This window comes from Bombina bombina, unplaced genomic scaffold (genome assembly GCF_027579735.1).
Source record: "Bombina bombina isolate aBomBom1 unplaced genomic scaffold, aBomBom1.pri scaffold_1747, whole genome shotgun sequence".
NCBI classification, from domain to species: Eukaryota; Metazoa; Chordata; class Amphibia; order Anura; family Bombinatoridae; genus Bombina; species Bombina bombina.
This window is the reverse complement of record NW_026511753.1, coordinates 1-13,397: the sequence shown is the minus strand read 5'-3', so window position 1 is coordinate 13,397 and position 13,397 is coordinate 1. Positions and strand designations below refer to the sequence as shown.

At 33.9% G+C, this 13,397-nt stretch overlaps 1 protein-coding gene across 1 annotated transcript; it reads right to left on the bottom strand.

The window, feature by feature from the left end:
* Nucleotides 1-317: 317 nt before the first annotated feature.
* LOC128643932 (gamma-crystallin 1-like) lies at nucleotides 318-10,241 on the bottom strand (the record flags this gene model as incomplete). The annotated part of the gene is made up of 3 exons (XM_053696699.1): nucleotides 318-590; nucleotides 2,673-2,915; nucleotides 10,004-10,241. Coding segments are annotated over 3 exons (754 nt in total), but the record flags the coding sequence as incomplete, so codon positions are not given.
* Between the last annotated feature and the right edge of the window lie 3,156 nt (nucleotides 10,242-13,397).

Genomic DNA, 13,397 nt, shown 5'->3' with positions numbered 1-13,397 from the left:
TTTTATTCTGCACATCCAGCAGTGTCTATTATTGTATGTGATTGTAGCCAATCTCTAGCTAGATAGATAAGGGGTGAAGAATGTTTGTGTATGTGCTAGCTGGTGTATTATTTCTCCTAGTCTACACCATAATTAAAGAATGGTTTCCATGCATGGGTATGTTACATAACCAACATTCTTGCATTAAAAAAAAGAAGAGATTATTTATCACTCTTTCTACTGTAAGAGATTAAATAAGATACAGGTGAAAAAAAGATTTGTTGGTTTTAACAGATTTAATGAACACAAACAATTTCATTCCAAGTAATACAGGTGTATTAATGATACATGACTCGTCTGAAGGAGCCGATTCTGGAGTTTATGGCTCCCCAGTCGTTGTATTTCCTGTACTCTCCGGGTTTAAGGTAGTACTGACGCCCTCTGTAGTTGGGTTCCTCATAGAAGATCCAATGACCATCAAACACATTGCAGGAGTGGATGTCATGGTAACGGAATTGCTCATAGACATGAGGACAATCTTCAGTAAACTCCATCATCTGACCTTTGAAGTCTTCTCTCTCATATATCCTCATTCTGAATGGACCACGATGCTTGATATTTTTTAAAAAGAGAAAAAAAAATGTTAGCTAAACACTTTACAAGATGTAGGTTAAATATATACAATTGATTTTCTTATTTTTTAAAATTTCAGGAAATATTACATAAAAAAACTTTATAGGGACATTTAAGTATTTTTTTTCCCATTTGTTTGCATGTAAATATTATATTTTAATTTGTATAACAGCTTCTTAATTAAAAAAAAAATAATCCAATAATGAAAGCATTTTATGTCCATGTTCATGGAGATTTTTCTTTCTCTTCCAGTAAAACTGAAGGAGTTTATCATCCAGTGTGTAACTGATGCTTGAGTATTAGTGGAGCATAAATATGTATTTCCTGTTAGTTTGAAAACAATTTTCAACTCACTTTGTTTGCAAAAAACATTTTAACCATTTAAAGGGACAGTCTACTACAGAATTTTTTTTGTTTAAAAAGATAGATAATCCCTTTTTTACCCATTCCCCAGTTTTGCATAACCAACACAGTTATATTAAAATATGTTTACCTCTGTAATAGCCTTGTATCTAAGCCTCTGTAGACTGACCCCTTATTTCAGTTCTTTTGACAGACATACATTTTTGCCAATCAGTTCCCTCTCATAAGTAACTCCATGGGTGTGAGCACAATGTTATCTATATGGCACACATGAACTAACACCCTCTAGCTGTGAAACACTGTCAAATGCATTAAGATAAGAGGTGGCCTTCAAAGGCTTAGAAATAAGCATATGAGCCTACCTAGGTTTAGCATTCATCTAAGAATACCAAGAGAACAAAGCAAATTTTATGATAAAAGTAAGTAGGGAAGTTGTTTAAAAGTACATGCCCTATCTGAATCATAACAGTTTAATTTTACTAGACTATCCCTTTAAGGACAGGGGCTTTCCCAATTTCCTTTCTTAAATGACACGTGGAATTTTGGAATTTTTGCTCACTATTGGTTTTACCTTAAGATTTGCTCTCTTGTTAAGTGCACCTATACATATTATACACTGCATTTTAGCAGACAATCAGACCTCTCTTATGATCCCCTATATAGGCACATAAAATAACAATAAACAGTCATTTAATACTGAAAAATGTGAACAATTAATTTTTTAGCAGTTTTCTTAATAACCATTTCTACATAACTATAAGCAAAATATCTCCACATAAATTCATTATGTTGTCCTGATTTTAGGAATACCCCATATATCTAGGTTTTCAAGTTATTTATAGCAAATATAGGCCAAATACTACAAAGATGGAATTATTGGTTTAACGTTAAAATATGCTATGCTTGGATTATAACATAAATAGTGGTCATCCAAAAACCGCTACGCAAAAAATATATATTTTTGGAATTTAGACACCCCAAGGTATTTACCTAGAGATATTTTGACACTTCATATTTAATCTATTTATTGCCAATAGTAGAAAATAACATATAGGGGCAAAAAATAAATAAATGCTTTATGTTATTAATTTTTGTTTGAAAAATATAATATAATTATTCAGTACTTTATTAGAATACATTTAACTTTTTTTTTTTCACTATATGTTTAGTGGGACAGAAGGTGAGGGGGTCAAGAAAAGTCATGTGACGTGATCACTGTGAATGGCTTTTTTGAGCATCACTGGACTGCTTCACTCCTGAAGCATTCAGTGATTGGCCATTGGATTGATTGGATTTTTGATTGGATTTTTCCTTTTCTTATTGTATACATTACCAAAGACCTATATTGTTATAATTCTCAAGTTTGCTCTTGGAATTCGTTAAATAAATAAAGTTTATATAAAAAAAAGACAAAAACAAACTGAGAGTGTATAACTTAGATTGGTTATAAACTTTAAATATTTGGGGTTTAGCATTGAAAAATAGCAACATAGAATCACTACTGATGCAAACAAAAAAAGATTACACTGAAAGGTTAAACATTATGTTAATGACACTATATATATATATATATATATATATGGTTGCTTGTTTACGCTATGTTAAAGGAATAAAGGATTCCCTTTGTCAAATCCAGTGAGTGCCTTCTTCTTTTTGGACTTATATATATACTGTATAAACTCATAACTAATACATACTTGTGGAGTTAGACGGCAGGATCTGATGGAGTCATTGTAACCCATCCATTGTTGGAAATCAGGATATTCTCCATTCCTCAGATAGTACTGGTGCCCCCTGTAATTTGGCTTTTCATAAAGAATCCAGTTGCCATTTTCCACCCGGATGGAGTTGCAGCGGCTGAAATATGAGGTCAGGTCCGAACAATCTGAGCTGCACTCATAGGAGCGGCCCTGGAAGTTCTTGTCCTCATAGAAGATGATCTGCAGAGAGAAGATTATATTTCATACATCCACTTCTACTCAAACAGATTTGTCTAGTCATTGTCATATTCACAGTTTATAAAGATAATGTCACAGAAACCTCTTAAAGGGACACTGAACCCAATTTTTTTCTTTTGTGATTCAGACAGAGCATGCAATTTTAATCAACTTTCTAATTTACACCTATTATCAATTTTTCTTAGTTCTCTTGCTTTCTTTATTTGAAAAAGAAGGCATTTAAGCTATTTTTTGGTTCAGAACCATGGAAAGCACTTGTTTATTGGTGGGTGAATTTATCCACCAATCAGCAAGAACAACCCAGTTTGTTCACCATAAATGGGCCGGCATCTAAACTTACATTCTTGCATTTCAAATAAAGATACCAAGAGAATGAAGACACTTTGATAATATAAGTCAACTATCTGAATCACAAAAGAAAAAATTTGGGTTCAGTGTCCCTTTAAACAAGGAGCACAATAACAATATCATATTGTATATCAAATATCAATTCATGTGCTCCAGATGCCTTCTTACCTTAACCATGTTGGTTGGTGTTGTGAAGCTATAGATTTCTGCTATTTGAAGCTAAGAACACATCCCTTTTATACACCCTCTGTTGCTGATGTCTGCACACATTTAACATGACAATGACCCTTTTTCTGTCTAGTATGTAAAATGTAAAGTGCTATTTGTGTGACTTTTCTGTATGTTGTTCTTTTTGTTTCCATGTAGTCTTTAGGTATTTAGCTGAAAAAGACATTAGTGGTAAGCACTGTTAATTGATCTTTTGCTGTTTCAACTGCCTATCATGGTTTCAAGTTACAAACGGATTTTATGTATACAAAAGTTTATCATTTATCATTAACAAGTAGCATAAGTAGGTCTAAAAAAACTGAAGGTAAATACATTAAATAATTAAAAATAGAGCCTTAAACAATGCAGAATATATTACATAGGTAATCGATTTTTTATTATCTACATTAATGTAGTACAATATTATATCATGAATATTTAAATAACAAATAGCCACATAATCTTAGCTGGAGATATACACAACCATCTTGGCCCTTATATAATATAATTTAGGCTAGAGCAAATATAAAAAAAATCCAAAACAGCTGCACTTAAAAGGATACGAAACCCAAAAATGTATTTTGTGATTCAGACAATGCTTATGATTTTAAAAAGTTTCCAATTGACTTCTATTATCAAATTTGCTCTGCTCCCATGTTATTCTTTGTTAAAGGGACATAATACTCATATGCTAAATCACTTGAAACTGATGCAGTATAACTGTAAAAAGCTGACAGGAAAATATCACCTGAGCATCTCTATGTAAAAATGAAGATATTTTACCTCACCATTTCCTCAGCTCAGCAGAGTAAATTATGTGTAAATAGTTATACTCAGCTGCAGCCCAGCTGCAGGTAAAAAAAATAATTTAAAAAAATGAAGAAGTGAACAGTAGCCAATCAGCATCAACAGTGCGGAGGTCATACACTCTTTTACTGTGATCTCATGAGATTTCACTTAACTCTCATGAGATTTCATTGTAAACTTCTTTACACTGAATAGGGAAATAATAAGATGAGTGTGCATGAAAGCTCGCTCCTTCCGCTGTCCCGGGACAGACATACTGATTTGCTGCTTAGAAGTCCTTTACAATGGGATGTGGCTACTGATAAACTTTTGAGGTAAAATATCTTTCTTTTTTACATAGAGATGTTCAGGTGATATTTTCTAGTCAGCTTTTTACAGCTATACTGCATCACTTTCAAGTGTTTAAACATGTGGGTATTATGGCCCTTTAAGGAGATACCTAGTGCTGGCATCTGGTGTTCTTCCATATGGTTAACATTCTTGCAAAACTGCTGCTCAAGACGTTCATGCTTCCAAGGTTACGTCCCTGCTTTTCAACAAAATATACAAAGAGAAAAGAAAAATTGGTAATAGCAGTAAAATGTGTTATAATTATTACATGCTCTATCTGAATGATCATTTTGGCTGTCATGTCCCTTTTAAGGTGTAAATAAAAAAGATAACTTTTATTAATTTTATTTAAAATATTAATGCATGGATGGAATCAAACAAGCTGTACACGTTTTGTGCTGAGACAATCATAGACTAACCATTTGCTTTGTTCTCCAGATTTACATCTCACATATTTACAAACACAAAACCAGTTTATATCCCTCTAAGTCAACATCTATATTAAATCCTTAAACTAAGGGTTTAATTAGTGTGGGACTGATATATAGATGAATGCCTCATGGCAAAGAGGCCTATTTATGAAATGTCTGTCGGACCTGATCTTGTAAGCTGCTGGTGCAACGACGCCCCCTGCAGACTCGCGGCCAACCAGCAGGCGGCTGTCAATCAACCCGATTGGAGTCGATTGGGTTGAATTCCGGTGATGTCTGTCCGCCTGCTCAGAGCAAGCGGACAGGGTTATGGAGCAGCGGTCTTTAGACCGCTAATTCATAACTGCTGTTTTTGGCGAGCCTGCAGGCTAGCTAGAAACATGGGCCCTCAAACTCCATTCGGAGCTTGATAGATAGGCCCCAAAGTCTGGGCTATTAATGGGATAAAAAAACCCTCTAATGACAAAAGAGTTTAAAGGGATATACTTTCAAATATTAGAACCGGCAATGTCCCTTTAATTGCATAAAAGTGCATGTGAAGACAGGAGCTCACTGCTAGCTCTCTGTACAACTCCTCAATCAATCCTTGTTCACAGCACTTATATTAAAGATACTTTTATTAAAGAGTTAGGTCGAATACATAATACAGCAGGGTTTTGGTTATCCACCTTAGTCATGCCATGAAACAGAATGCTCACAATGTCTCTATATATAACAACTTACAACCAATAATTACAAAGTTACCACACATTATTCCAATTTACAAAGTTACTAAAACAAACAATTCCTTATGCCATCTAGTGTATTTCCTTTTTATTCTTTTTAATACTTCTATCTCTAAGGGGCACTATTTCATACCATGTACACCAAAAATGATAATTATTACAAAAATACTGATACATCGTTGTCTCTATTCAATATTACTGGATTTGCAAATCTTTGCATCTTATATTAGGTTTATGCTCCTGGTCATGGTTAGGTAGTGGTACCATTCTAGTAGTCTCCCCAATATAAATCTTGGAACATAGGCATTTGATTAAATAGACAATATAACAGGACTCACAAGTAAAGTAATTGCTTATGTTGTATATTTTACCTGATCTTGGATGTGCAAAAATAGCACCTTTATATTATAGAGTTACAAAACAGTAACCCAAGCAGGGGTAACACCCCATAACCTTGCTTGTTATTTAGCCTATTTCTAATCTTTTTTTACTCCCTATGTCTGTTTTGACCAATAAATCCTAAAGATGTTTATTTCTTTTAAATGCCATCATAGATGGTTTCTGAAAACAGTCCTGTCTACACTACTTCAAAATATACCAATATCTTTTAATTATTTTCTTTATTTCATTGCTATAATTACCAAACTTCGAGACTAAGACCAAATAGTCATCTTTTGATTTTTCTTTCTTTTGTAGCAGCAACAGATCCCTGGAGATTATATTGACATTCTCTTTGTTAATCACTTCTTTAGGATAAGCTCCTGCCAAAAATGTATTTCCCATTTCAAATAGTCGTTCCTAAACTATACATCTTGATTTACTATTTGTTTCAACCGTATTAATTCACTCCTTGGTAAAGAATTTCATAACTGATTAGGCTGAGAACTATTATAATGAAGCATATTATTTCTATCAGGGGGCTTTTTATGAATGTCTCATTCTAGGGAGTTTTGTTCTCTATTTCTCACTACCCTAGTATCTAAGAATTACCCAGAATCCTCATGCCATGTAAATGTAAACTTAATCCTATTAACTGCTTCATTTAAGTCGGTAGCAATGAGTCAACCCCCCCCCCTTCCATAGCCCAACACATCATCTATAAAACATTATCATGTGGCTCCAAATTGTAAATACAATTTGTGGTGATATACAAATTTTTCTTTGAAGTTTACTATGAAAATGTTGATGTAGGTGGGACGACATTATACCGATTGCAGTACCCTGTTTCTATGTGTACCAAGTGTCCTCAAACAGGAAATCATTATTGAACAAGACCAATCTCAGTAAGTCCTCAAAAAATGCAATTTGTTGAGGATTAAATCTATTAATGTGAGCCAACACCATCTTAACCCATGCAATGCCAATTTCATCTTTAATTGATGTGTATAAACTTTGTACATCAAGTGTGTATAATATATAGTATATTTATCTGTAACCCATTCTAAGTTCTATAGTTTGTTAATAAAATCCCCTGTGTCCTTAATGTATGAACTCAAATTTTCCACACAGGGTTGAAGAAATTTATCTAGAAATTTAGCAATATTGGAAAGAATAGATTCTGTACTAGCTATGATGGGGGCGTCTAGTACTTTTATGCACTTTGGGGAGGGTGGAAAATATAGGTGTGATGGGAAATTGTATTATCACATTTGCTTCATTTTTTTGGTATCCTTTGCTAAAGGAGCAGCAATGCACTACTGGGAGCTAGCTAAACACATCAAGTTAGCCAAAGCACAAGAGGCATATATGTGCAGCAACCAATCAGCAGCTAGTTCACAGTAGTCCATTGCTTTTCCTGATTCTACCTAGGTATTTTTTCAACAAATAATACTAAGAGAATAAAGCAAGTTAGATTATAGACGTAGACTGGAACGTTGTTTAAAATTGAATGCTCTATCTAAATCATGAAAGTTTAAATTTGACTTTACTGTCCCTTAAAATAGAAATCATTGCAATATGTATTAAATATGTAAAATGGTTTCTTGCCCATGCTCAGTATCTGGACACAAGGTCTTTTGCTGCAAAAATATTGTGACAGGATGAAACACAAAAAAAACAAGTATATACAAATACCACCTCTTCCAAAAGACAATTCAAAGTATTTACTCTTAATGAAAGATTGCCCATTTTTTAATATTCTGATTTTTTAAAATCTTGCTATAAGTATTCCTTACAATAGTAATATTCTTATAAACCAATACCACCTCTCCTGAAAAGCAATTCAAAGTATGTAAACTACTGAAAATGATTCATTTTTAATGGTATTCTGATTCTTGCTACCATTAAAGAGACACTGAACCCACATTTTTTCTTTCATGATTCAGATAGAGCATGCAATTTTTTTATTTTTTTTATATATCATTTTTATTATTATATTTCAACAGATTTATACATTTTCATACAATTTCAGAGGAAAAAACATGAGAAAAGAAATAAAACAACAATACAAACAATTAGAAACCAAACAATAATGCTCATTTCCACAAGATATTATGCCCATTGTAATAATAAACAGAACAAAAAGGAAACCCTTCTTATATTTTGTAGACTCTTTCAGTCCATAATAATCTTATTGTATGATTTCGATCTAATATTCCTCAATCTTTGTGATTTACTGTTGAGATATATATATATTTTTTTCTTCTCTTTCCCTCTTCATCCTCTTAACAAACAAAAATCAAAACAAGGCAGAACACTGCATAACAAAACACAACAATACAAGACAGAACAAAACACAACAAAACACAACAAGACACAACAAGACAAAAAAAAAGAAAAAAAAAAAAAAAAAAAAAAAAAATAAAAAACAAAAGATATATTGTTACCATAAACCGAGCAGGACTAGTTCAGTATTTCTAAATGGGTAAATTAAATTGTCGATTTCACTCGGAGAAAAAGATTTGATGAAAACTGACCACTTTCTAAAAAATAAAGTGATGTCCTTTTCATCATTTAGATCAGTATCTATCTGTTCAAGAATGCATTGTTTTTTAAGACAATTTTTAACCTCTTGGATGCTGGGGGTTACCCTGTTTTTCCATATTTTAAGAATTAGGTATCTTGCTGCTAAAATAGCTAAGTTTACAATTTTAGTATTTACCGATCGGTCCTCCAAGTCCTTCCAAAAGAAAACAATATGTACTGGCGATAGAGTCAGAGGGGAGATTCCTATTGTCCCAAGCCAGTATTGTAGTTTCGACCAAAACTGTTGAATAATTGGACATGTGTATGAGATTGGCCGACGGCAGGGAACATTTAGGGCATGAGTTGAAATCTGAATTCCTGCACCAAACGGCTTTCTCATGGGTAAAAAAGGTAATAAGTAGTAATTTTATGTGTGATTCTCTCCAAGAAGAGGAGAGAGTAATTCTTGCGACCTCAGATAATGAGGATTGTATCAATCTGGTATCCCCAAGATTTTGTGATAAAGCCACCGCCCAGTTAGCCGATATTTTTTCCAAGTTTAGATTACCTTTTAGGGAACTTAGTTCTAGATAACTAAGGGAGATTGACATAAAACCATTTTTTAGCTAAAAATAACATTTTTTCTATAATCCCCAGTGTCCAGGTCCATCCAAAATTATTTACTAAGCTTAAGGCAAAATGCCTTACTTGTAGATAAGCAAAGAACTCTTTATGGGAAAGATTGAACTCCTCTCTCAGAGAGCCAAAAGTTTTTATACACTTCCTATTGAAATATAACAATTGAGAAATGTTACTTAAGCCCAAAACCTCCCATCTTTGAAAAGGGGATGAATAAAGACCCGCTTGAAATTGAGGATTACCTACTATCGGCATGTATTTAGACACTTCCTGTTCCAGTTTAAGGAGTTTACACACTCTCCACCAAGCCTGTAAAGGATTGAGCATCATTTTCATTTTTTTCACTTCTTTTGGTAGGGAATTCCTAGTGCAGTGAATGACTGCTAGAGGGGCATATGGATATAATATATTTCTCTCAAGCTCATTATTGGTGACATAGTCTCCTTCCTACATCCAGTCCAGGATCAGATGAATAAAAAAAAACATAATTATAAAGTTTAATATCTTGCAAAGCTAGCCCCGCATATTTTCTAGGAAGAGATAATTTAGATAGCGAAATTCTGGGCTTTTTATTTTGCCAAATAAATTTTCTCAAAACAGTATTAAATATCAGAACATCTTTAGTTTTAAGAATCAGAGGGGTATTTTGTAAAATATATAGTAACTTTGGAAGGCAAACCATTTTGTATAGAGCAATACGACCAGACAAGGAGAGAGGAAGGTTTTGCCAGTTTTTCAGATTCTCTTTAATTTTATTCAATACTGGAAGTATATTAAGGTTATACCACATATCTGGATTGGAAGAGATCATGATACCTAGATATCTGAAGGAGTCAGCCACCAATTTAAATGGAATGTTAACAATAGAGTCCTTGGATTGTTTAATCCAGAGCAGTTCGGACTTCATCATGTTCACCCTATAACCGGAAAAAGCACCAAATTGTTCAATAATTGATATTAATTTGGAGATATTAATAGAGGTTTTAGAAATATAAATTAAAATATCATCAGCATACAATGCTATTTTCATCTCTTTCCTACCAATCTGAATACCCTCAAGATGTTGTCTAACATAGATAGCAAAAGGTTCAATTGAGATATTAGAGAGTAGAGGAGAGAGGGCACCCCTGTCAGGTACCTCTTCTGAGAAAGATATTTGGGGAAGTTAGACCATTAACTAATATCCTAGTAGAAGCTGTTTTATATAAATTATTAACAAAGTTAAGGAAGTTACCCTGTATGCCAAACTGTTGAAGAGAGTATAGCAAGTGATCAAAGTGGACTGAGTCAAAAGCTTTCTCAGCGTCTATCGAGATAATTGCAGAGTCAGGGGTGTCCCCTTCCTCCACCCCCCTCTATCTTCCCTTATTTTAAAATAGTCTATGGTAAGAAAGAGTTCCCTTATCTTAGCTGACGAGTTTCTTTTAAATATGAAACCTGCCTGATCTTTATGTATTATATTAGGAAGGAGTAATTGGAGCCTTGATGCTAAAATAGAGGACATTATTTTATAATCCGCATTAAGAAGTGCTATGGGTCTATATGATTCAATTCTATGAGGCTCCTTTACCTGTTTAAGAATTAGAGTTGTAAATGATGCAGCAAAAGTAGGTGGAGAAGTGTTGCCCTTAATATAAATATCATTGTATAATAAGGATAAGTATGGTAATATTGTTGTAGAGAGTATTTTATAAAATTCATTAGGAAGACCATCAGGGCCCGAGGCTTTATTTAAAGAAAGATCTTGAATTGCTCTTGAAATCTCAAGCTCAGATATAGGAAGGTTAAGGGTTTCAACTAAGTCCGCCGGTACAATATTATAAGCAATTTTATCCCAAAAGGATTCCCGCTTATGAACATTTGAAGTTTTTAAGGAGTATAAGTCCTGGTAATATTCTGAAAAAGACTGAATAAGATCTTCTGAAGATGTTATTATTTTATCCTCTACCTGTAATGAGTCAATCACTGATGAACTCTTGTCTCTTTTTACTAACCTTGCAAGGAGTTTTCCTGTTTTACTTCCATATCTATATAGTTTAGCTTGAAATTTCAGATCTTTCTGAGAAGTCTTAAGTAAAAGAAAGGAATCTCTCTCCTTTAGCGCTTGGGTGTAGCGTGCCCATTTATATCAGGTGTTTTTTATAGTAAGTAGGAGTTATAGGAGTTAGAGATGGATTTCATAATTTCCCTTTCCCTGATCTTAAATTTTTTTGTCCTACTTATAGTATAAGCTAAAATTTCTCCTCTTAGTACTGCCTTGGCGGCTTCCCAAAAAATCATGGGGCGATTAATATATTCTTTATTGAAGAACGTGTATTCTTAAAATTTAGAATTTAGCCAATTTTTAAATTTAAGATCAGAAACTAGGTAATTTGGAAAAAAAAATCTGGAATATCTTGGGGTTGGGTTATTCGAATAAAACTCTAAGGAGAACGGGGCATGATCCAAAATACAGGTAGGAAAAATATTAGCAGCCAGTCTTAGTTTGCATAGCCTATCGTCTAGGAGAAACAGGTCAATTCTTGAGAGTGACTTATGCGCCTTAGAAAGGCAAGTGAAATCCCTAGAATCTGGATTATACATCCTCCATATATACCTAACTCTAAGATTCTGAGAAAGCTTGAGAAAAATTTTAGATTCCAAGCTGTCTCTTTTGGTTCTGAGAGAGGAGCTCTTGTGCCTTAACCTGTCTAAGGGATATTGCGGCGCCATATTAAAGTCCCCTCCTAGAATTAAAAAACCTTCTGTATAGGATAGTAAATCAGCTTGAAGTTTTTCCCAAAAGAGAAGACTAAAAACATTAGGAGCGTATATATTACAAAGTGTATATAATGTCTTGTCTATTTTAATTTTGGCCATTAGGAACCCCCCCTCTGGATCCACCTTGGTATGGAGGACTTGGTATTTTATCTTTTTACCTAGCAAGATCACTACCCCTCCCTTTCTTTGAGTACTGGGCGAAGCAAGAACTTCATTAACCCAGGAGCATTTGAGCTTAAGAACTTCTTCCATTTTTAGGTGGGTTTCCTGTAAAAAGGCGATGTCCGTGTGAATTTTTCTTAGGTGTGCTATTATTGTTTTCGTTTAATAGGTGATGTGATGCCCCCAATATTCCAAGAGGTTAATTTAAAACCATTTATTATGTCTATCATCATACAAAAAAAGGCTGAAGTAGCTCATAGATACTGACAAAAGAAAAAGAAAAAAAAACTACGACAAGACAAAACTTAACAGAACAAAACGTAACAAAACAAAACAAAAACAGAAATTATGGCCCAAAACCTGTATGTATGTCAGAACCCTCATGACAGCCTATACTTCAGATGTCGTATAAAAAATGAATACTAGTATATATCTACTAAGTTTATGCCCCAACCTGTTCTGGGGGAAACTGTTGCAATATAAACCTTTCTGCATACCTGGCTGAATCAAAAAATGCATATTATTGTTAACTGTTATCTTCAGCTTTGCTGGATAAATAATAGTAGCTCGGTGGCCTTGCTTTATTAGCTTGGTACATATCGGGGCCAGGTCCCTTCTTTTGGCAGAGGTTTCTGCAGAGAAATCCTGGAAGAGCATGATTTTAGCTCCCCCGAGGAATATAGGCTGATTCTTTTTAAAATACTGTAGTAATAGGAGTTTGTCCTGATAATTAAGGGCTTTGGCAATGACTGGTCTGGGTCTAGGGTTTTCATTCTTTGTAGTTTGCCGCCCCAATCTATGCGCTCTCTCTAACACTATCCGTGGATGAGATTGAGGAATTTGTAGTAAATGTGGTAGTGTTACCGTTAGTAATTTATCAAGATCTTCATATTGTTTTTCTTCAGGTATACCAATAACTCTAAAGTTGTTTCGTCTCGCACGATTCTCAAGATCTTCCAATTTTAGCTGGACTTTTGTAAGTTTAGAGTTTATAGTATCTAACTTGGTGTTATGGGTTATCGTATTGTCTTCTAAGTCAGAAATTCTTTGTTCCCTCTCTGCTAGTCTATTTGAAAACTGGCGAAACTCAGTTTTTAGTGCGTGTATGTCTTGCTTAATTTCATCTTTAAGAGTATCGAATTTGGGTGTCA